Source organism: Phyllostomus hastatus, unplaced genomic scaffold (genome assembly GCF_019186645.2).
Source record: "Phyllostomus hastatus isolate PE091 unplaced genomic scaffold, TTU_PhHast_1.1 phas_contig_196, whole genome shotgun sequence".
Taxonomy (NCBI): domain Eukaryota; kingdom Metazoa; phylum Chordata; class Mammalia; order Chiroptera; family Phyllostomidae; genus Phyllostomus; species Phyllostomus hastatus.
In genome coordinates this window covers 3008011-3032501 of record NW_025333709.1, presented here as the reverse complement: position 1 = coordinate 3032501, position 24491 = coordinate 3008011, and the positions used below count along the sequence as shown (strand labels likewise).

The 24491-nt window shown below is 62.2% G+C and overlaps 1 protein-coding gene across 1 annotated transcript in view; it reads right to left on the bottom strand.

Annotated features, from left to right (window-relative positions):
• Positions 1–4074: 4074 nt before the first annotated feature.
• Positions 4075–24491, bottom strand: part of CUNH4orf50 (chromosome unknown C4orf50 homolog) — a 41094-nt gene continuing 20677 nt past the window's right edge. Inside the window, exons 9-18 of the mRNA XM_045834674.1 lie at positions 21489–21571; positions 20975–21199; positions 20011–20070; positions 19768–19916; positions 19110–19274; positions 16755–16811; positions 13529–13711; positions 11327–11375; positions 9140–9261; positions 4075–4872 (exon numbers count right to left, since the gene is read on the bottom strand). Of these exons, the coding sequence (XP_045690630.1) occupies positions 4633–4872; positions 9140–9261; positions 11327–11375; positions 13529–13711; positions 16755–16811; positions 19110–19274; positions 19768–19916; positions 20011–20070; positions 20975–21199; positions 21489–21571 (1333 nt within the window). The 3' untranslated portion in view covers positions 4075–4632. The remainder of the gene's footprint in view (positions 4873–9139; positions 9262–11326; positions 11376–13528; positions 13712–16754; positions 16812–19109; positions 19275–19767; positions 19917–20010; positions 20071–20974; positions 21200–21488; positions 21572–24491) is intronic.

Genomic DNA, 24491 nt, shown 5'->3' with positions numbered 1-24491 from the left:
GGCAGGTGTGTGTGCTCAGCTCCTGGGCCACCTGCCTGCCAGCGTTAGAGGGGAGAGAAAGAGGGACACTCACCTGGGCGGGGCACACGGTGCCATCGTGGGGCGCCTGACACCCTCAGGGCTCCGGGGAGGCAGGACGAGGCTATGATGATGCTGTTCCCGTTTGCACAGGAGGAGACCACGCCTCCGGGGTCTCGGCTGGAGGAGGGCGGAGCTGGACCTGAAGGCAGGTCTCCCAGTTCGAGGCCCACACACCCTCCTCATGGAGCTGCTCCGGGACACCGGCCGCTGTGTGGAGCCCTCTGCCCTGGCCCCTGCCCACTGGTCTCCACCTCCTGGGCCCCAACCGGGCTTCCGCCCCTGGAGGAGCCGAGAGCCGGGTGTCGGCACGGAGCACAGTGCGGGCATCGGCACAGCGCAGGAGCCCTGGTCCCTTCTGGAAGCCCCGCCGGGCGCTCCTTCTGCTCCAGGACCACAATGCCCGTCACGGCTCAGCCCAACGCCACCTTCTCTGCTCCTCCATGGCCGGCGAACTCCCCGGGGCCTCATCCGCCTCCTGCCCCCCGGCAGCCAGATCCCGCTTCCCTGCCCTGAGGTCACTCGGGCCCATGCATGCATCACCCACCTGCCCAGGTGGGAGCACCTGCGGGACGGGACACAGATGGCCCCTCGTTGAGGTCGAGAAGCAAATGCCCTTTTGCTAAACCCCATCTCTCCGCTCCCACGTCTGGCTTGTCGATGGCTTCGAACCACACCCGGCCCATGGCAGGGGCTGGGAAAGGAAATGCTGAATTGAATTGACATATCGGGTGGGTGTTGGCGGGGGGGCGGGGGGTCAGGGGCAGCAGGGGCCCCCACCACGCACCCCAGTGGGAACAAACTCTACAAGCTCCAAGTGTGGGGGGGAGGGGGAGTGGGGCTGGCCAGGACTCTCAAATGGCAAACGCTTCTCTGCTTTTCCCCAGCAGGTGCCTCCAAGAACGTGCCCGGACAGCAGCACGGGTGTGTGAAGACGTGTCTGTACACGCACGGTCCTCCCAGGGCCGGCCGAGCGGCTAAGACCAGGGGCAACGCAACTGGCCAATGACCGGGGACTGGTCAGACCCACCCGGTGGAAAACGAGGCCACAGTTCCAAAAGCAGACGAGCAAGTAAGTTCTCCTGTGGAAGGTGCATATTACATTTAGAGAGTGGAGTGCAGGACAGGCTTCGGAGCATGTGTCCATCGGGGTGGGAAGGGGGGCGCATGCGTGGGCGCCTGTGTGTGACCGCCGAGGACACGCAGGCCGCCCTGGAAGGGTTCGTGAGGGGCCGGGCGCACGCTGGCTGCCGGCAGGGGCGGGCAGGAGACTCGCACCATGCAGACCCTGCGCCTCCTGGAATTTTGAACAGTGAAAACGTGTTACCTGTGCTAAAAATACACCTTAAGTGGAGCAGGAAAGTCACAGTGGGATTCCTTCTGGCACCTTCCACCGGTCTCCCTACAGAAACACACACGCATCTACCCCCCTTTCCTGCCTGACCCGCCGACCCCTGCAGGGCCCGCTTCTGCCGCCACTTCCTCCAGGAAGCCCCGTCCCCCGCTGACCTCCAACCTCGCTGGTCGGGTGCCACTCTGCGCCCCGGGCCGTGTTCTCCCTGCCACGCTCTGCTCGTGCCACTCTGGCTTGGTGTCTCTGCCTCCCCAGGAGTCCGGAGGACCGGGACCCGGAGGGAGACCCGGGCGACCCAGCCCCAGCCTCTCCCCTGCCCTGGCAGGTGCCGGGGAATCACCAGCTGGGCAGACGCGTGGCCACACGGGGAAACCCGCACGGGGCAGCCCACGAACCAGGCGGCAGGGCAGAGCCAAGCTCAGCCTTGCCGCCGCTTGGCCACCCGCCAAGCCAGTCCCCACCTCTGATTTGCCTAAAAGCCTGGGGGCGGGAGGGGGGGTGGGCCGGGGGGTGGGCACTGTGCCAAAGGAGGGGGTAGACACTTACCTCACTGGGGTCAGGACTCCCGCGCCGCAGAGCCTGGCCGGGCTCCCCGAGGGCGGCCACCATTGTCGTTTGCCGACAGCCGGTTTGACAAATGGTTTTCTGCGGCCGCGGCCGGGCTGGCCCATCTGGCTGGTCCCCAGGGCGCTTCGGGTCACCGCAGGGGCATCCCCGCAGCCGGATCCTGCCTGACCCCTGCTCGGCCATCAGGGCGGGTCCCGCACCCCAGCCCGGGAGCCTCTGACGGGCGGGGCCCTGGCTGCCTCAGGCCCACGGCCGACCTCTTCCGAGGGCCGGGCCTGCCGCCCAGGCGAGGGAAGTGCTGGAGTGTGCCACCCACCGTTACAGCCCAGGCACCCGGCGCTGGCCCAGTGTGAGGCAACCCAAACCCGCCCCCCTCCCCCTGCCCCGGGGAAGAAATCCGCAGCTCGGGTTAACACGCGCTGTCTGGCTGCGGAACATGATGGATGACGGTCATCCGTCACGCTGCGAGGGCCGCCTTGGCTCCCCGTCCCTAGGGCCTCCCCACCGAGCCCCAGATGTGAGCAGAGGCCGCAGGGGGCTCTCGAGCGACCAGATGCCCAGCATCCGACCGCGACAGAGCGGCCAGGGACAGGAACCGACCCCCCACTCCCCGTGCAGGCTGCTGGCTCAGCGGGGCAGCTCGGCCGGCTGTTCGCCCGACTCCTCCCAGTTCTCCCCGTCCTGTCGCCGTATTCCCAGGGCACAAAGCCAATGGCGTCGTCCCTGCGTAAGGGGTGGGGGGAGGGGAGAGATCAGGAACCAACGCTGCCCGACCAGCTGTGCAGGACGCCGCACCGGCGGCAAGGGACAGGGGCGGCTGCGGTGGCTGAAAGGGCCTAAGTGCTGACGACAGTGGTTTCCAGCGTGGGGACTCCGGGGGGGGCGGGGGCGGTGACAAGGGGGCCGAGGGTCCTTGGGGACAGAGACGGCATCGTCTTTACTCCTGCTTCCCAGCATGCACCTGAGGACCGGCCCCCCACGGTGCTCCCCACTAAGTGTTTCGGGAAGAAAACGGACGGTGCGTCCACGGCTCACTCAGTCCAAGGATACGGGATGATGGGCGCGATGACCCTGGACGTGACCACGGCCCCACGGGCTCCGTGAGGTGGGGGCCGCTCAGCGTGCTCACGCCCACTGCCCCCCTGCTTGTCTCGAGAACCCACCACATCCCTTCCCGCCACCGCACCTAAGGCGCTAACCTCCAGGGAAGCTGGGGGAGGGTGTGTGGGGACACCCCGCCCTTCTCATTTCAACATAAGAAAGGTAAAATGCACTCGTTTAAATCCCACGTGTTTTGCCTGCTGCCTGGGGAGCCCTCGGTTTCTGGTCCTGGTCCTGCCTTGACCCTGCGGGGCAGCCGCGTCCAGGAGGAAACAGAACCGGACCAGGAGCTGAGCTCTGCGCCCCCCAGCCCTTCACCAGCCCGCTCCCAAGGGAGAGACGGGTCGCTGAGAGCTGAGCCTGGGCACAGGTCTGGGCGGGTGGGGCCCAAGCTCCCCCGGTTCTTTGTCTGGGTGGCCTGCTCTCAGAATGGAGGCCTTTCTCTGCCGCCCCTGGGCCTTGGGGGGAGGAAGGGGTGCTGGCGGGGGGGGGGTGAGGCAATGACGTGACCCCCTGCAGCTGCCCTAGCAGGGGGCCACTCCTCCCCCCGTGGAGTTCAGTTTCCTGCCTCAGGGCCTTAGAACATGCTGTTCCCTCTGACTGCCACACCCTTCCCCACCTCACCCGAGTGTTGGACACCCCATGGGGCCCAGGGGCTTTGCTCAGCGGCATTCCTTCCTGAACAGCCTCCCATTCCCTGAAGCCAGCCAGAGGCGGCCCTTCCCTTCGTCACCCATCGGTGACTTGTCTGCACAGGTCCGTCCCCTTGTCCTGGGAGCTCCCTGGAGCCGGGACCAAGGCTGACTGGCCTCTCTCTCACCCTCGGACCACGCGGCCTGGCTGTCACCAAAGGCTGAATGAATGGACCGATTAGAAAGTTCTGACTGGTTTTTATTGTTTCAAAATTTAAAATATAGAATTACTTAAATCAAGCATTTCATTTGGTAGACAAAAAATCTTTTAAAATCCGGGGGGCGGGTCCCAGGGACAGGGGAAGAACAAAACGGCTGACTCTGTTCGCAGCTGCCAGACCCGCCCGAGGCACCACCCCCCAGCGCGCCGGCCGCTGGGCGGGGCCGTTGTTCTCCGTTCTGGGGGCCGCCCGTGCACTGGGGGGCACTCAGCAGCATCCTCCGAGTCTACCCGCTCGATGCCAGCAGCAGCTTCCCAGGTGTGACGACAGCAGTGTCTGCAGACACCGCCAATTGTGGTGGCTCCTCGGGGACAAAACCAGGCCCGGGGGGATGGGGGGTGGGCACCGCAGGGCCGGCCACCCGATGCGGGCTCCGTGAGTGCTCCCTGTGGCGCCTGGGCGCCTGCCACGGCTGCAGCCCTCGGGGTCTGCGAGGTGCCGCCCCTTCTCCTCCCCAGCTCCGGCAGCCACGGAAGCCCCGGCGCCGAAGGCAAAGCCACTTGCCGCCGAGCGCGGCCTTTGATCGCTGCCGATCTCTTAAAGCGTTCTCCGAAGGCTCCGCTTCAAATATTGATGGAGTCCGGGACACGGCCCCGGCGAGGGAGCGGTCCTGTCGGGGTTACGGCTCCAGCGGTGATGGATGGGCCCGGGAGCTGCTGCGGATGCTGTGCCGCAGCTCTCTGTGGAGGGCCAGGATCCTCGCGGGGCTCCGGAGCTCGGCGGCTCGGGGGGCCGGGGGGGCCGCTCCGCCTTCTCCTTCTCCTCCTCCGTGCGGACGCCGGGCAGGGGGTCCCGACGTCGGGGTGGCCTCGGCCGGGTATCGTCCCGGACCCGGGGTGGGCCCCGGAGGCAGAGGGAGCTGGAGGCAAGAGCACAACAAAAGGGTGTCCGCTGCTACGCGTCCATAAGAGCCCTCTGGCCCCACGCGTTATCCAGGGACAGATGGCACCCGGCACCCGGCACATATGGGGCACCTTCTGCGTCTGACACCACACCTGCCCCCCCGGCACTAGGGCACCTCCTCCTGCGGGGCTCGGCGAGGCCCACGCCACCACCGCTGCTGCGTGGTGGGGGGCAACCGGAGGGGGGGTGGGGGGCGGTGCTCACCCCGTGCCACCCAGCAAGCAGGTCCCCGACAAGACAGCTGGGGGTGTCCCCACGGAGTGTGTGTCCTCTCTAAGTTTTCTTGTTCCCAGTGACGACAGAGAGTGACCCCCCCACCCAGAGGGAACCAGCGTCTCCTGGACGCCAGCCCCCCTGCCCCCCCCCCACCCAGCGCTGCCCTCGGCTCTCACAAACATGCCCTTTCACAGGGCCTCACTCCGTCCCCCCGACGGGGGCAGGTCAGAAACACGTCACAGAGGAGGGAATGGTGACCCGTTTCAACGCCTCTGAATAGCTCGGAAGTGGCCGGGTCAGCGTGCAGGCCCCAGCCCATCCGATCCCAGCCCTCGTCTCTCTGGGTGGCGACCAGCAGCGATTACACGGGGGTTAGCCCTTCACGCCCAGCCTCTCCCATTCACCGAGCGCTGTCCCTGCTAGCCGCGGGCGGGCCCCTGTGCTCAGCAACGGGTCCTGCTCATGGTGTGACCTGTGCGTCTGGGGCCTGACCAGTGGCATCAGCAGAACGGAGCAAACTGCCCCAGGGGCCCCCGGAGGCAATGACCCTCGAGCTGAGCTCAGTGCCCCTCCCTCGGCGGCGGAAGCTGCTGCGAAAGGTGCAGCCGGGGAGGAGGGGACTGGTGATCGAGGAGCAGCTCCCTGCACCGCCTCACTGGGGCCAGTCCCCGCCCACAGGTGCTCCCGACCCAGGGGGAGAGGCTGATGAGCCCACGAGTGATGGTGCTCCGGACGTGGGGCTGAAAGGTGCCGTGGGGCTCCTGGGCGGGGTGGGCAGGGGGCAGCGACCTCAACCTCGCACTGTGGAGGGGGAGGGCCTTCTGGAGGAGGCGGAGTCAGAGCTGGATCTGGGGGTGGCGCAGGACTCTGCTCCGTGTTAAAAGCCGAAGGTCATTCCGCACAGAGTAACGTGCGCACAGAATGTCCACACCAACGTAGGGAATCTGGACTCTGGTCAGTATGCAACGCTGGCGCTAGTTGAAACCACGGGGAACCACTGGTTTCACAGGGACGGGGGGGGGGGGTGTGCACAGCGGCAGTCGCACGTGGTTCAGCCCGTGGCGCCGAGTGTTCATGGAGCTCCTGCGGCGTGCCGGCCGTCGTGCCAGGCCAGGTGCGCCCAGGTATTCATTTAGTCTTTGACCCAAAGAGGTAACGTGATCATCCCGTCACACAGATACAGACACAGAGGCCCAGAGAGGCAAAGTGACGTGCCCGAGGCCACACAGCTGACAAGGAGGCAGAGCCAGGTCCGGAGCCCAGGCCGCCTGGACCCCGAGCGGCACCGCTGCCCAGCACAGTCTGCTGCCAAGCCCAGGGGCGGACGCAGGGTCTTCCGTGGGAGAGGGACAGGATCCGGCTCGTGTCACACAGGGACAGACACTCAGGTCCCAAGGGGTGACCAGCCTCTTCTGGCCGTTTTTGTGTATTTGTAGTCTCCCCCAACCTACCTTGTTTTCCCCGTCTGTGAGCCTACCACGAAAGAATATGACTGTGACATGTGACAGTCATACTAAGTTACTGCCCTTCTAAAATGACCTTGTTTTGCCTGCGGGTCGCTAATGCCCTGGTGCAGCGATTGAACAAACTGGCTTTGTTAACCGTGGGAAGCTCTCGCCCAGAGCGGCCCAGACACCCAGCTCGCCATCTGGCTTCCCTGGGGCACAGGGCTCTGCGCCCCCACGTCCTTTCCACGCGACCTGAGCTGGGGCCGCGGTGACAGTGCAGTGTGGGCGGTGAGGACAGGATGCCTGCCCGGCCCCCTGGAGAAGTGGCCCGACAGTGCCCTCTCTGGCTAATGATTCCCCCAGGAAGGCCCTGTGGCACCTTCCTGTGGTCCAGGCGCTATGTAAAGCATGGTGCGGGGACGGGGGGGGGCGTGTCCAAATGGACGTTCTGTCCTCTAGCCACAAAGAGACCAGAGCAATCCCATGGACTTGAATGAAGTCCAGCCGAGGAAGAGTTCTCATCGGCGGCATGCTGCGTCGGCGGGGTTAACTGCGAGGACAGCTGAACAGGGAGAGACTCGGAACCGGGGGCGGTAAGACGTGCTTTGGGCGCAACCAGTTATTTCACTTATGCTCCAGCCACGTCCCCGAAAGCTTTGCTACGGGCGTCCAGCCAGTGTCACCCGGAGCCGACGTTCGAGAGCTTTCCACGCACCGAACTCCAGAGCGGAGCAACCAGGGGGACCGGAGGGACCTGTCCTGTCTCCCGGCCCCGCCTGGCACTTCGGCTGGGCCAGCTGCTTCCCTGCCCCACGCCTCACCTCCTCTCCTAGGGGACATGGGGCGAAGGCTGACACCCCCATGGCGGGCCCGTATGAACATCACTCGGATACGTTAACGCATTGCATACATAGGATGGCACAGAGAAGCATGCACAGGGCCCTGGCTGGCGTAGCTCAGTGGACTGAGCTCGGGCTGCAAACCAAAGTATCGCAGGTTTGATTCCCAGTCAGGGCACATGCCTGGGTTGCAGGCCAAGGCCCCCGGCAACCGCACGTTGATGTTTTCTCTCTCTCTCTCTTTCTCCCTCCCTTCCCTCTCTAAAAATAAATAAATAAAATCTTAAAAAAAAAGAAGCATGCACGGAATGGGAGTGGTGTGTCTTTATCCTCCCATTCTTATCAGCACCATCGTTGCGACCTCTGCACCCCCCTCCGCACCCTCAGGCTGTGCACGGCAGCCACGCCCCGCTGCCTACAGCACCCCCACTACTCCCCGGGCGCTTGCCCCTCTGTCTCTGCAGGTCCCGCTCCCTCGCCTAGACTGCCTTCCACCTGCCTGGGGCCACAGAGGTCAAAAGTCCAGGGTCGGCGGTCATCTTCCTGGGAAGAGAGCAAAGCGGGAAAGGAAGTCTTGCTATCGGCAGTAAGCCCCGCAGACACGTCCTTTGGAATGAAAGTCACCAGTCAGGGAAAGACAAGTTTCAGAAGGTCAGTGCCAATCGCTGTCACTGACCGAGCCTGTCCCTCACGCCAGGTGGCACCTGGCTCAGGTCCCGAACACACCAGGCTCTGCTCACCCGGCCCTGCCCTCATGGGGGCGTAGGCAGCGTCTGCCCCTTTCCCAGGCGAGGACAGTTAGGCACAGACACCTTAGGAGCCTGCGCAGCCACCTGCTGAGTCACGGATCAGCCCGAACTCGGGCCCGTCAGACTCCAAATCTCAGAGTCAGTAAAAAACACATTTTCTCTGAATGCAGGGCGCTGCTCCGGCTCTAACGGACGGACTAGGGCACTCTGGGCCAGACCTCCACCGAGGACGACCGGGAAAGCTGGACAAAATGTAACCAAATGCCTACTCACACCGTCTGAGAGCACCTAAGCCCCCGAGCACGTGTGGGGCCGACACGGCAAAGGGGAGAGATGCCGCGAGCAGCCGGCTCAGTGCCGGGCCCAATGTCCCCGGCGGGCGAGGGCAGAGGCTGTCCATGGCGGCGGCGGCTGAGAGGTGGGAAGCCCGGCCCAGCTCCGGGGGCTCGGGGAGGGGAGGCTGCCGACACGTACAGGCACGACAGGCTCTGCTCCGGACCCCGGAAGGCTGTGCCCTCGGCACGAGAGTGAACGGGAAACGAAGCAGACCCCCCACGCGCCGAGACCACTGATGGGAGGAGGGGTCCGCACCCGGCCGGGCTGCCCGTCAGAAGCCACAGAAGCCCTCTCTGGGCGAGGACAATGTCACGCTAAACCTCAGATGATGTTTCTGCACGAGGGTTCGCACACGATGCCTAGCACTCACTGAAAAATAACCAGACGCGGAACACGTGATTGGATCAAACGCACAAACGGAGAAACAGATCATAGAAAGTGACCGGGAGAGGGCACCAGGCTTTGTGGAGTTGATCCTTTTCTAGTTCCTGACCCGCCACCGACGTCACGGGTGCCCAGCACGCTCCGACAGCTCACTGAGCTGCACGCCCACATGCTGTGCCCTTCTCCCTGTGTGTCTTACACCTTCAGTTAAAAGGATCATTTAAGAAACCAGGTGACAGATGTCCTCTCACCTCCAGAGAAGCCGGTGGAGCTGTCTGTGCCGGCCACATGGCCTCAGCGAGGGGCTGGGACTCGGCGCACGCAGGTCTCGGGAGGACGCTGTCCGTCTCAGGGTTTAGGAGATACTTCTGAGCTGGAAGAGAATATGCTCGGTCAAGCCTCAGCCCAGACGTCTACACAATCAGCAAGAGTCTGGGCCTTGTCATGACCTGTTTCATTCTCTTCCACCCCCACTCCCGTGATCGAGAGCCCCTTGGGGGTGCCTTCAACTCGCCAAGCACCCATCCACACACCCCTGAAGGTCCCGTCAGGGTCATGCACGTCCTAGAAAACTGCCTGCCCACCTGCCTCACCTTCCCCTGCAGGCTCCTTCTGCCCAGGGGCCGCCAGCTCCACCAGCCGGCTCACCTCTGCAAACCCACAGCACCTGCCTGGGGGGTGGGGGGGGACGCGCACGGCAGCCTTGCAGAGAAGCCGAAAGCATTCGCAGCTCAGTCCGTCCAGTGCACGCCCTTGTTTGAGAGGCGAGGGGGCTGAGCCCAGAGAACGGAGGAGCCTGGCACACATCAGAGGCGGAAGCGGGGACAGCTGAATTGATCCCCCCCCCCGCCCCCGATTGTGAAACGGGTCAGCTAGAGACCCAAGACAGATCTGCTTCCCTGTGCCAGGCACCAGACACCCCTGAGGAAGGTCGTAGTGTCCTCCCTTTGGAAAGTCGGAATCGAGGGCTCTGGGGGGGCTATTCAACACATCCAGGATCACGCCGCCAGTAAGCACAGAGTCTGGTGGTAAGCAGACCTGCCGAGGGGCTCAGTCACCTAGAGCTAACCCCACCCACCCCTCCCCCACGGTTTTACTGAGCACCTGACCGGAAAGGAACCCGAAACAAACCCTCAGAAGCTCACCCCGCCCACGTGCAGGTGGTACACGGCACTTGCACAGGAAGTTCTGTCTGGCCAGGTAGCGTCCTAATTTCATTTTTTTAATAATAAAAACAGCAGCAGCACAAAAAGACCACCCAGGTGACCACCCGTCTAAGAACCACTGCTGGGGTCTCGGTTGCTCTCCTTCCCAAGGCTGCCAGTCGCACAGGGTCACTGGAGGCATTTGAGACATTTCCTTTCCCGTCTCTCTCTCTCTTTTTTTTTTTTAATATTTTATTTATTTATTTTAAGAGAGGGAAGGGAGGGAGAAAGAGAGGGAGAAACATCCATGTGCGGTTGCTGGGGGTCATGGCCTGCAACCCAGGCATGTACCCTGACTGGGAATTGAACCTGCGACACTTTGCTTCGCAGCCCGAGCTCAATCCACTGAGCTACGCCAGCCAGGGCTCCGTCTCTTTTTGATTTAGCGGCATATCGTCATTTCCGTGGCATCGCACGGCGCTGCGCAGCAGCATCTTAGTGGCTGCTGTTTCCTGGGGTATATGAGTTCATGAGCCATCCCGGCGTTTCTTTCCTTTTCCCCCAGCTCGTCACTATTATAAATGCCCTGGCGTGGACGTTTGTCCCTTGAGCCTTCCTGCACACAGGATTGTTTACTTAGGGGGGAGTCTCACGGAGCCCATCAGACAAATAACGAACCCAGCCACTGCACAACGGAGCCGGAGCTGCCGGCCCAGGGGACTGTCTGGCACCTCTTACGCCTCAACACGTCTGGACTGGGCCCGGGGCCGCCCTGTGTGCTCCAAAGACACGTTTGCAGAGATAACAAGCAGGCCGTTGTTGGGGCTGCTGGTCTGGTGACTGCCCGGCTGGAAATTAGCAACACTGTTTGGAATCTGCGTCACCGTGTTGGCGCATCTGCGCCAGCAGCACCCACCGCCTCGGTCCCCCGACGGACACCGTTTGCGCTTCTGTCTGAAGGGGCGCTCTCCTGAATTCTCACTGACCTCAGCTCAGGGCTGGGTGCCTCTCGCTCTGAAAGGCCTTTCATTTCTGGGCCCCCCAGTGCAACCGCAGGCTGAGGGCCCGGGCCACTGCGGCCGGGGCATTTCCCTTTTTCTCATCTGCTCTCCGGAGCCTGTGAACTGGGAAGGCTGCGGAAGTGGGGGGGGGGGGGGAGGGAGCGGGCATGGTTCCCTCATCGGCCGCACTTGACCGTGGGCCTTCTCCCGCCCTGGCCGCCTGGCAGACTGTCCCGCTGGCTGGGACCCGGTCTGGGCCCACAGGCTGCTCCTCGTGGACGGTCGCACTGACCTCTTACAGCCGCTGCCTCCTCAGGCTGGAAGTCCAGGCGGTGGGTTGTCTGGAAGAAAAGACCTCCGCAGTTACTCTGCACGACACGGGAGGAAAAGCCTCACACAGGCGACTGCGACCGAGCAAAGCAGGGCCACCCGCCCCTCCCTGCCCATCTGTGAGGACCAGCCGTGCAGCCACAGAGGGAGCCACTCACTGGGAGTCTGAGCCCTTGTGCCAGGCCCCTCGCAGCTGCCTTATTCCCCACAGTGCCATGCGGCACCTGGCGCCCGCTTCTCACATGATTACAGGGGTGCCAGGTTCAAGTGCAGGCTCTGCTTGGGCGACAACGCAGCAACGTCTGGGCTGGAAACCCACTTACAGACGCGTGCATTGGGAAAGATTGTCCTCGGTTTCCTCACCGGGAGGGGGTAATAGGATAATAAGAGTGATAAGGGAGTAATAGTGATAATAATGGCCCTGGCCAGGTGGCTCAGTTGGTTGGAGCATCGTCTCGCACACCAAAAGGTTGTGGGTTCGAGCCCCGTTGCGGACGTGTACAGGAGCAGCCGATCCATGTCTCTCTCTCACATTGATGTCTCTCTCTCTCTTCTCTCCCCTCTGACATCAGTGGAGATATTCTCAGGTGGGAAGTACAAAAATAAAATAAAAATAAATAATAACGTAAGGTAGTGGCTTCCCAGAGGACGACTTGTATTGTCCCATCACACACAGCACACGGAAAAATGCCCGTGCCTGGCGGGTGGCGTGTGCGAGGGTCCCCTCCCGAGGCCACACAGCTCGACGGCGGCAGAGCTGAGATTCGAACCCGGGCTCCTTGTGCCCGGGGCCCACCCGGTCGACAACGGCCCACACAAGGACCAGGTTCCCACGACACTGGACATCCTCATTCAGTCTGTACGACACCTCTGCCGGTAGGTGGCGGTGTTCCCACTTTACAGGTGAGAAAACTGAGAATCAGCGTCCCTAAGGGCCTTGTCTAGAGACTCGCACAGGCGTCGTTGGCTTGTCTCAGCCCTTCCCCGGCTTCTTCGCGGTGCTCACTGCGACTTGCGGTGCCTGCCCGCTCCTCGTTTTGGCCTGTCTGGTTTGCCGTCTGGCCCCAGCGCCCGGGGGCCAGGCCTGGCTCGTGGCAGTGGGTGCTCAGTATTCTGGGGGAGCCTCCCTGCCCGAGGGGCGATGTGCCCAGGCCCAGGGACATACCCCCACGGGACATGGAAGCCTCAGACTGATGACGCAGCCCCTGCTCCCCTCCTGGCTCCCCAACAACCCGTGATCGTAGAGACTAATGAGTGCATGAATGAACGGGCCTGGCTTCCAGGGGAGTGGGGAGAGCATGCTGACGTTTCCCCATCCGTCCACCCGCCTCCAGCCCGTGCGTAGTTGTGCTTCTCAGAGGAAGTGACTGAACTAGTGTTCGGGTTTGTACATCAGTGTCTGTGAATCTGGCCGCTACGGGTCGGCCCGTGCGATCCCGGTGAGCATCTCTGAGTTCCAGCCGCAGAGCCTGCAGGGCTGAGGAGCGGCCGCGGAGGGACGGGCTCTCACTGCCAAGGGTCCTCCCGGGCGACGCCGCCAGCTGCATCCGGTGCCCTGAGACTTTGCTTCGTCCTGCCTCAGCGCCAGGCATCTCCACGGCGTGCTGACCCATTTCCCCAAAACTCCGCCGGCTCTGAAGAGGCTGGACCCGCTCGGGCATGCCCCCTCCGTGGCACGTCAGGCGTATCCGTGGGCCACGGAGGAGGGCAGCGGGATGGGGCTGACTGTGGGCCGTGGGACGCAGAGCAAGCTCCCCGGGCGAGGCCGCACGTGAGCTGTGTCCGGGGGTCGGAGAGGAGGCCCAAGGGCGAACCGGAATCCTGCCACAGAAGCAGCAGGCGCTGAGGTCCCGAGGCCCAAAGGAAAGAACCTTCTGGTGAAAGGAACCACAGTGCCAGCAGGACACTGAACCCAAGTGGCTGCGTGTGTGTCTGTCCACCGTGGTGCTGTGGGCGCCGCAGGGGACACACGGCCAGGCGCCCTCCCCACGTCAGCCCGGGCACAGGTGCCGGTGCGGAGCCGGGGTGCAGGGTGCATTTCCGGGGGGGGGGGCAGCGGGCAGAGGGAGGGAAGAGCAGTGCGGGTCAGGCAGGCAGGGGCACGGGCGGGTCATGCGCCCACAGCCCCCACGGGACAGGGACAGCGCCGTCCGTGGGACCCTACCTCCGGGAGCCCTGGCACCAGGAAGGCGGCCGCGTACTCGGCCAGCGCCACGTCGTCCACCATGCCGCGCACCACCTCGGAGAGTAGGGCGTCGGCCGCCCCACGTCCACGCAGCTCCTGCAGCAGCTGCACCAGCAGCTGGTTCCGGTCCCGGCACTTCTGCACCAGGGAAGCCAGCTTGGCCTGCGGGAGCAGGGGCATAGCCGGGTGGGCCCCTGGAAGCAGGGCTCCCACGGGGGCCGGGCGTTGGGTCCCCGCTCTGCACCCCTCTCCCTGCAACCCCCCTCCCCCCAGAAGCCAGAGACAGCGTTGACACAAGCTGCCCCCCGCTGCACCCCCAGGGGCCCCCCGCTGCCCCGGCTGCCCTCCGGATGGGTCAGGGCATGGGCTTCGGCGCTGCCACCGGCCAGCTACGTGGCCAGGCTTCTCTCCGACCCCGCCTTGCTGGTGTGTGTGCCGCGGGTGTTGCCAAGGGCACCAGGACAAAAGGGGGCCGTGTAGGCGGGGCCCTGCCATGGGCCACACCCTTGGGAGACACCAGGCACATTACTGCCACCAGCACGAGTGACCTTAGACCCGTCCCTGCACCCTCCATCCCCTTCACGGTGACCCCACTTCTCACTCCTCCTGTTCCAGCCACTCCGGTCCCTCCCCCTCCCCAGCCCCCCGAGTCCCCCCGCCACGGCTCTGCGGCTCCTGCACGTCCCAAGCCCAGACAAGCCCGGTCGGTCTGCTCAGAGGCTGGCCTGGGCCGCCTCCCTGATGTCCAGGGCCTGGCGTTCCTCTGTGCCAAGATTTTATTTATTTATTTTTAGAGAGGGGAAGGGAGGGAGAAAGAGAGGGAGAGAAACACCAATGCGTGGTTGCCTCTTGTGCGTCCCCCACTGGGGGCCTGGCTCTCAACCCAGCCATGTGCTCTGACTGGGAACTGAACCCGTGACCCTTTAGTTCACAGGCCCGGACTCAATCCACTGAGCCACACCAGCCAGGGCTCCCTGCTGTTAATTCTATATTTGTGGGTCTGTCTCCCACACAGCCTGGCAGCTCCTCAAGGTCAAGGCCGTGTCATCACTGGGCACCGCGTGGCCCTTAGGATGGATGACATGAGTGAGTGACTGCCCCCCCACACGAAATGTCTGCATGTGTGTGTGTGGGGGGGTGACAGACTTGTCCTCTCAAGGGCGGCCCTCCCAGTGTGCCCTCCTGCTCCATCAGAGGAGGAGGTGATGACCCCTGCGCATCCCAGAGGTTCAAGGCCGTCTGCACATCAGGGCCCAGGCAGTGGAGTCTGGGCACCCAGGAATGACAGGCAGGCAGGACAGGAGGACAGTGACATGGAGGTGAGGCCCCCAGACTGCGTCCCCTGGATCACACCGCACCTGAGAACGTCAGGGCCTCATCCCCCCGCCGCCCCGGCTGACACACCTTGTGCCCCTTCCCCAGAGAAAGAGGCCACCGCTGATGGCGGCAAGACCGTGGAGGGACAGTGTGGCTGGGGGGAGGGTCCAGGCTGTGACACCGGACAGAGCTGGGTCCGAAGCTCGGCGCCGCCGCTGACTGTGCAACGGTGGACAAGTCACCGCATCCCTGTGCACCTCAGTTTCCCCACCCATAAAGTGCGCTCATGTCCCCCCGTGATGTGCTGTTGGGGGACTTAGAACGCAGCAGGGGCGGGGGGTGCCTGGTACCCCCCCCCGCAGGTGTTCCACAAGGGTGGCTGTCGTCGTCGTCATGAACCCGCACAAAACCGTCCTGCCAGGCCGGCGCCATGGTTCCCATAGGCCGCTGGGTCCCAGCTGACGCTGGGGGAGAGGAAGCGGCAGCCCAAGGGGAGGCGGGGTTGGGCCCCAGGCCGCCAGGGCCCCTCCCGTCCAGTCCCCCCTCCTCTGCGCCGGGCCGGGCGTCAAGGACGCTGCGGCAGGCGCCCGGGTGTTATCTGGATCTCATGCCAGCACTTCCCAGGGCGCCAGGGGTCACGGGCCTCGCTGAGGCCCCCGGAACGCAGCCAGGGCCGAGAACCAGAGAGGGCAGCGCGGGAGGGCCTGACGTTCCGGGGAGTTTCCGGGTTCCCCTGCACTTTCCCGGGGACGACACGGGGCACGGGGAGCGTCAGCACGAGCTGCGGGAGCGGCCCCGCGGGAAGGACCGTCTGGCGGAAAGGACCGCTGTCCCGCTCCACAGACACAGGCCCGAGGCTCAGGTGGGCGCACGCGGGTTCCGGCCGGGAACGTGAACATGTGCCGGCGTGGGGCTCACGTTTCCGGTGGGACAGCTGGGGGGAGCGAGGCCCAGACGGGCGGGACTCGGGGGTGAGGGAGTCCAGAGGCGGAGCCCAGGCCTGCGACCCTCTCTCCCCGCTCCCCCCACATTCCGGGGAACAGAAAGAAAGGGCAGGCCGTCTGGGGGGAACCACCCAAATCCCAGCGCCGGTTTTGAGACGGAACAGGCCACCGCCATCCCACCGCACCTTGGACGAGCAAAGAACCGGCGCAGGGAGTCCTGTGGCCAGGAACGCCGTTTCCGGGAATCTTGTAAAGAAATGTATATAGATTGTGGGGAAACCGTTCAAATAAAAAGTGTGCACCGCCCTGGCTGGCGTAGCTCAGTGGATTGAGCGCGGGCTGCGAACCAAAGCATCGCAGGTTCGATTCCCAGTCAGGGCACATGCCTGGGTTGCAGGCCAGGTCCCCAGTAGGGGGCGCATGAGAGACAACCACACATCGATGTTTCTCTCTCTCTCTTTCTCCCTCCCTTCCCGTCTCTAAAAAATAAATAAATGAAATATTTTTTAAAAGGGTGCACCATGCTGTTTACATACAGTAAAGCGAGAGAAAGAGCGGGAGGAGAGAAGGAAGGAGGGACGGACAGACGGACGTGAGCACACTGAGGGGTGGCGGCAGTGGCGGTGTGGGAACCGCCGTGTCTCCAGGATCACCCTGCGGCAGGAGCGGCCCCTTCAAGGTCGGCGAGGGCAGGACGGCCCTCCTGGGGGGCGTGCTCCGGTGGGGAGAGCGGGGTCCAGGTGTGCACAGGTGGGGGGGGCAGCCACGTGCACGGTGCACGGGCTGCAAACTCTAGGCTCCCGTGGGGCTTGGGGTGACCCTTGTCTCTTTCACGCTTCTGTCCAGCCCTTGCACAGAACAGAGACGGGTCACCTCTACAGTGAGCAAAACACTACACGTTTTTTCGAAGGAGACACTCTGCATGGATTTCACAAACGCATTACCTTCAAGGGGGTCACCGCCAGATCTGCTTCTTGCTGCTTTTGCTGAAGGTCCTGCACCTGGAAGGGAAGGGTTTGGACGAGGCTGCGCCGTGGTTCACGCGGGGCGATGCTTCCCCGGCCGAGCGGGCCCACGGGCGTCGGCTCTGGTCCCCTCTTTTCCCGCAGGAGGTCTCGGCGGGGAGCAGGGGCCTTTCCTGTCACCCGCTCGGCCGGACCGGGGAGGGGGGAAGGGTGCTCTGGGTGCCGGAGCGCGGGCCCCTCCTCTCCTGCGGGAGGGACGCCTGCCCGCGTCCCCACACAGAGGTGCCAGAGTCCCCCGGCGCCGTGTTACCCCCGTGGGTTCCCAGGCCAGATACCCCGGGTCCTTAAACCAGCCCAGCCACTCACTGCCACTGGGGCCTTGTGCGAGCCACTCTCCCCTGTCTCTGCCTTCTCATCTGGAACGGGTGGGTGACGATCGTGCCCGCCCAGTGGCGGCCAGTGTAGCAAGGACTCCATGAAGGATTCCGGGAAAGGGCTCAGGCCGAGGCCTGGCACACGTCCGCACCCAAAGCTGTGAACCCCGACTACCGGCTGGGGCAGCGGCGCCGGGCACGGGAGTGACGCCCAGCGCCCAGCTGAGCGCCGCCAGCAGGTCCCCGCTGACGTCTGGTGGGGCGGCCCGGCCCGGCCGAGTCCTGCCTGGGTGCCTGACCCACAGCGTCACAGGAGGTAACAACGTGGGTGTCCTACGAGCCCCCTCACTCACTCCCCCCTGGGGTGGGTGCAAGAATGCCACATGAACTAAAGTCCTTCTCCTCCCAGGCCTTTCTGACCTCTGACCCCCACACCCATGATCGGAATGCACACGCGTGTGCGTGTACACATAAGAAAACACACTGCACAGAATGTTTCACGGCCTGTCTTTGTCACCTGACTTAACACCGTGGTGGTGTTATCTCCTTATCAGCACAAATCGGTCATGGCCTTTCAAAGTCTTGCACATTTTTTCCCCATGAGGCTGAAACATAGTTTATGTAACTAATTCTTTTCTTTTTTTAAAGATTTGTTTTTTAAGATTTTTATTTATTTATTTTTAGAGAGGTAAGGGAGGGAGAAAGAGAGAGAGAGAGAAACATCAATGTGCGGTTGCTAGGGGTCATGGCCTGCAACCCAGGCATGTGCCCTGACTGGGAATCGAACCTGCGATACTTTGGTTCGCAGCCCGTGCTCAAACCACTGAGCTATGCCAGCCAGGTTATGTAACTAATTCTTATTTACGAAAGCGGACATTGTTTCCGCTTCTTTGCTTTACAAGCGACGCTGAGGCTGCGGGGACCACGCCTGCCGGTCTGTCTGCGCTGGCATGGCCCTCGGAACGCGTCCAGGCGCCGCGCCAGGCCCAGCAGACCGTCTGCGCCGGGAGGCGCGCAGTGACTCGCGCAGTGACACGCGCCGGCTCGGACCGGATCTTCTCTCCGCTTCCGGTCAGGGCACCGCAGGGACCCGAGCCGCGAGCCGTGCGCCGGGTCGTTTCCGGTGAGCGAGTGAGTGAGAGCCAGTGAAAGGGCAGCGGGCTGAGGGGCAATGTTTGCGGATCGGACGAGTAGCGGGGGCCCTGCCTCCGGACCACGTGACAGACCCTCAGGGCCCCACAAACCGCCGCTCGAGCAGCGACCAAACGCACCCAGGGTCCGAACCGACGTTTCTCCGGAGAAGACCCACGCGCGCGGCCAACAAGCACGCTGCTAACACTGAGACAGTCACAGACTCGCGTGCAGCTGCGAGAAGCCGTACAGAAGGCCCCCCCAACGCTGCGCTGGCTCCCCATCAGGAACATTCTGGAAAACTGCAGCCTGTGACAACCACGTCATGTCCATTTTATCAGTATGGATACAGCCCACCGATTTTACGCGGGTCTCCAGCGTAACGTGTTCTTGCATGTGGGGTGTGTGTGTGTGTGTGTGTCTGTGTGCTGGGCCCTGTGCAATTTGGTCACCCGTGTGGGTCCACGTCCCCAGCACCGCAGATGAGACACCGCACAGTTCCGAAGCCACAAGGGTCCCCTTCCGCCCTTTCAAAACCGCGGCCACCTCACTCCTAGGGGACTTCCGGTTACGGAGCACTGGGAAAACTTGGACCTTCTTTCAAAAAAACGTGCATGCATTATTCTTGCCAGGTTTCGCAGGCGAGCTGGGTGGGGTTTTCCTCTCTACGCTGCTCTATACTTCAGAAATCTCACAGCCACTGACCGACTGCGGGGAGTGCCCAGCGAGCTCTCGCCCGGTTCTTTCCTCTGTTCTCCCATCTCCCCGGCCGGCCGGCTGGCGGGGACGTCCCTTTGCAGAACCGGGAGCCCTGCCCCGCCCCGCCTACCTGGGCCTGCAGCTGGTCCCGGAGGCGGAGGGCCTCGTCCCGAGCCGCCTGCAGCTCCCGGCCCGCGGACGCCTGGTCCCGGAGCTGGCACTGCAGCGTCAGCACCTGGTGGCGGAGCCGCCGGGCGCGCAGCCCCGGGTCCTCCTTCTCCTCCTCCTCCGGGTCCTGGAGCAAACCAGACTTGAGTGAGATACTCTGAGCCGTTCTCCTTAGCAACTTAAATGTTTTTTTTTTCTGCTTCCATTTTTCCCAGTTAAAAACTTCTCGAGAAAACGAAGGAACAGACATCACTCTGCATCCCAGGAGCCCGTACAGTAATCATTATTGCCCACATATTTCCTTCCACGTTCCCCCTGTGCGTTCCCACAGGTGCTCACAGGAGCGGGGGTGGGGGGGGCTTCTTGAGCGGGGTGTGGAGGGGGTGACCTTCCTAACCCGGGCGTGGGCAGGCAGAAGGGGCCCGAGCTCCTGTGCGCGGAGAGAGCTGAGAGGAGGCCGAGGGGACAGTGGGAGGCCATAGCCAGCCGACCAGGCAGCTGGTGGGCACCCTCCTTGTCAGCAAGGACGGCGGCGGAGCATGTGGGTTTTTAATTAATAGAAACCCGCAGAGCGCGGGCCCGGAGTGGCAGGCTGGGCCCAGCTGAGGGCAGGTGGGCACTTGGAACGGCCCCACGAGGCCCCGCTCCGAGGCTCGGGAAGCAACGCGGCCTTTCCGGGAGGTCTGGCGCCTCTCTTCGCCGCCTCTGCCCTCCGCAGGGATGCCGACGGGGCCCTGTCCCCGTGGTCCTGAGGGCACCACGGCGGGTTCTAAGGAGCATGGAAGTGTGTGTTGGGGGGGGGGGCGGCCCCGCCTGCCACGTGGGACCACATAGCAGCCACCGGGAGCAGCCCCACGACTCACGGACTCCCTGACAGACGTTAGCACACGCGCTCCGGTCACATGTGCGGCCCCGGGGGAGTCCTGCGGGGGGGGGGGGCGCAGAGGGGGCGGAGACCGAGGCAGAGACAGGCCCTCAGCACACGGACGGGGGGAGGGCTGGAGGCGGCCGGGGTCTGGGGGAGGCACTAGACCCCCTTGGGTGCCCGGGAGGGGTGGCGAATGTGTACCCACCCTCCTCTGAGCCGGGGGAGGGGCCCAAGGATTAGCAGCAATTGGCAGTTCCCAAGGTGTAAGTGCTCCCATGCAGCCAGCGGCCAGCTACCGAGACGGCGTCACAACGCAGAGCTGGGAGCAGCCGCACGGAGCCGCCTGTGCCCCGGCCCATCCTGGGCACTGGGAGGAGACGCCCCAAAACGAGACCCAGAGGATGGGCTGGGTGGAGGGAGGGCAGGTCAAAGACAGGCGGGTGGGAGGTGGGGGCACAGCACGGGGGGCGGTGCAAGTGGCAACAGCCGAAGTTCCCCCGGGGCCAGGCCACGAGTCACCGGAAGGAACCCGGGTTTCGTGCCGGGTGCCACAGGGGGACACGGCAGAGGGTGAAGCCCGGTAAAGTCAAGGGCAGTTCGGGACTGAGGGGAGGGAACACAGGAGCCCCCTCCGCCTCCCGCTTCCGCCTCCTGTCCGTCAACGGCTCCCACGGGGTCCACCTCCGTGGGTTCTAGTCTGGGACCCTCTCCCCCTTTAGCCCCACGTCCCGCTGCCCCGTGTCACCTCCGGGCGACAACCTGAGAAGCCCCCTGGGCCGTCCCCCCCGCCCCCGCCTGCCCTCCGCCTGCCCCCTCTCCTCTCAGCGGATGGCGGCGTTTCCACAGCGACACTGGACCGTGGTGTCCTCCGACGCAAAGCCCTCCAGCCGCGTCCCGGGATGGACCCCCGGCGATGACCGCAACCGGGCCCGTATGACATTTCCAGCTCCATCTCGCACCTCGCCCGACCCCTGCCCACTGGGACCCAGCTGCCCCGCCACCGTCCGTGCCTCCGATGCCCAGGCCCGTGCCCGCCTCAGGGCCCGGCCACTCGCTCCTCCCTCCGCCTGGAATGCTCTCCACCCGCTGCCCTTTCCCACCTGGAACCCTCAGCTCGGCAGTCACCTGCTCCGAGTCCCAGGTCCCACCGGGTCTGCTGAGCTCGGGGTGGACAGCTACGAAATCTGGGAAGAGCACGTAAAAGCAATTCTTCGGCCCTGGGCAGGTGGCTCGGGTGGTTGGAGCATCGTCCCACCCACCAAAATGCTATGGGTTCGATTCCCACTCAGGGTGCGTATGGGAGGCAACTGATAAATGTTCCTCCCATTTACCTTTTTCTCTCTCCCCGCCCCATTCCTCTCTCAAAAAAAATCAATAAAATACACTCTCGGGTGACAATTTTTTAAAAACGCAACCCTCTGTAGGTGCTGAATGTCGAACAACGCAGGGCTGCCGTCCCTGAGGAGGACGCACAGGACGGCCTCACGCTCTCCTTGCATTTCTCTCGGGGACACTCCCCAAACCAGGGCTCGGCCCGAGCCCCACTGGCAGCCCTGCTGCGGGGAGAAGCAGACCGGAGTTCAGGGGTGCTGTGAGAGCTGCCGTCTGGGGGGCAAATCAGCAGGGAGGAGAAACCCGGACACCGTCCTGAAATGCCCCTTGCGCCCTCGGCCGAACCCCACGCTGGGTGGCTGGGTGGCCGGGTGGCTGGGTGCAGGACTCCGAGGCCTTGTGGAGAACAGCAGCCGGGGGTCAGGTCCTGAAGGGGTGTCTGGGGTCACATGTTGCTGCAAAGATGGCCGGGCCAATGTGGGGAGTCCTCGGGGGTGTTCTGGGAGCTGACGCCGCTGATGGGCCACGCCCCTGGGGCAGGACCGCACTTCAGGAGGGAACTCCAGCTCGGGGACAAGGGACAAAACCGAGACACGCCTGCGCAGGAATAACAATCTGCTGAGCACTCCAACCCACCAGGGCAAACCTCGCCTAAAATTCTTTAGAGGAAGATGATAATCAGGAATCTCGGCAACGTCCTTCAAAATGTCCAGCATAAAATTTTTTTAAAAAATTACTAGACATGTTACGAAGCAGGAAAATGGGACGTAACCAAGAAATAAAAGAGTCCGTAGAAACAGACCCACAGGCGATCCCAATACTGCGGTCAGCAGACAGGCCCTTCAAAGTAACTGTGATCATGCACACGTTTTATGTGCAGAAAACACAAACTGAATAGACAAGAAGATGAAGTATTTCAACAAAGATTCAGAATCTCTTAAAAAGGATAAAATAGATATTCGGCAACTGCAAAGTGCGATACATGAAATCAAGAACTTGTTGGATGGATTTATCGGAAGAGAGGACACATAAAACACAGAACCAGCAAGCTGAAAGACAGGTGGACAGAAATTTCAAACCAGTGCAGAGAGAGAGAGAGAGACAGAGAGAGAGAGAGAACAGTTACAATCTATGTGAGATATTATGGGGGAAAAGTCTGGATTTTTAGAAGCAAGCAAAATAGAACAAAACAAAGTATTTAAAGAAATAGCAGCCAAGGATTTTCCAGATCTGACAAAAGCCACGGATCTACCATTTAAAGACGCTCAGGGGGAAAGCCCAGGAGTAGAACCGCCCAAGCGCATCACGGCCGCGGTGCCAGAACCCAAAGACGAGCAGGAAGGCCCCCGGGCAGTTGGAGACGAAGCAGCACGTTTCTTTCGGGGAGACAAACCAGCCAGCAAAACGCAGCGACAAATGCAGCCAGCTCTGCCAGAGCACACCGGGGCGGGCGCTTTACAATGCCGAGGCCGGGGAGACGCATGCCTACCCAAACTCCTAAATCTAAAGGAAAAATAAAAAACTTTCGGGAGGTGCAAACTGGTTTCCTGAGAAGAAAGATGAGAGTTTTTAGGCAGCACCCCCTCCCCAGGAGGAGCAATGGGAAGTTCTCCCAGGGGAAGGGAGGAGCGGCCGGAGCGGGGGACAGCGGGCAGGACGGACAGACGGCCCGGGGCGGGCGGAGCCGCAGGCGCACACAGAGACTGTGGGCGGGCCGTTCTGAACCGCAACAGTAACGACCGCCTCACATGGCTCAGCCTCAGCGTGCGTGAGTAGGAGTGAAACATACGACACAATGAGTAATGAAGAGAAGACAGAGTGGTGGAAGTTAAACTATTAAAGGATGATTGCATTGCTTGTAATGTGGTAAGAATACGAATTTAAGGGAGATTTTAATAATTAATAGACACATTCTGGAATCTTTGGAGTAACCATTTAAATAACTATACTAAACAATATACTAAAAGAAGCTAAAATGAAAGAAGATAAAATGAAAGGAACGGTAGAAACTATTTCATCTGTAACCAAAGCAAAGCGGAAAAGGAGAACTAGGAGGAAACAGAAGCAGCGAGACCAACAGAACAACTACTCAGGGGGGAGGCGTAACCCCAACGGCGTCTCACGCGTTTGCTGTTCCGAAGAAATGCCCTTTATTTTATTGTATTTTTTAAAGATTTTATTTATTTATTTTTAGAGAAGGAAGGGAGGGAGAAAGAGAGAGAGAGAAACATCCATGTGCGGTTGCTGGGAGCTGTGGCCTGCAACCCAGGCATGTACCGTGGCTGGGAATCAAACCTGTGACACTTTGGTTCGCAGCCCGAGCTCAATCCACTGAGCTACACCAGCCAGGGCAAGAAATGCCCTTTAAATAAAAAGATGCAGAGCCATGGCTAGCAAACAATGAATGGTATAACAACCATGTACACCATGGTTTTCCATCACATACCATGAAAACACCGAAAAATAAATATTATCATACAGATAATGATAATAAGTAGGAAATGATATGATGAAATCATGAAAAGAAACCAGTGTGGCCACGCTACCATCAGACAAAGCAGGTTTTAGGGCGAGAGGTGGCGAGAGCTATTCCATCACGATGAAGGAGTCACTTCAGCAGAAATACATGATAACCCTAGATCTGCGCGTATCTCATCAGTGATTTCAAAGTGCACGAGTCGAAGCTCACGTAACTGAGAGAGGAGAAACCCACACGCGCACCATCGGAACCGGAGATTTCAGAGGGCGTCTGGGTAAGGGGTGATGGACGCCCCGTCAGTGCAGATGCCGCAGGTGTGACCGGCCGAGGAGCCGGCCCCGCCTCACACACACACACACACACACACACGCACCTGCCGCGGACCGTCGCTCTTTACCGGCGTGTGCCATGTGTACCAAACAGACCACAAGCTGGCCAATAAAGCGAATCTCCACAAATGTTAAAAGGTCAAGATCAGGTAAGGGTATGCTCTCTGGCAACAGCGAAAATAACACTAGAAATCAGTAACAGAATCGTAACTTGAAAAGGCGCTGGGAAATCCAGCAATGTGCTTGCTTCCAAACAGCCCGTGGGCCAAGGGGAAACACCGCGGTGGGAATGAGACGCTGCTCTCCACCGAGCAGACACAGAGACGCGGAGCCACA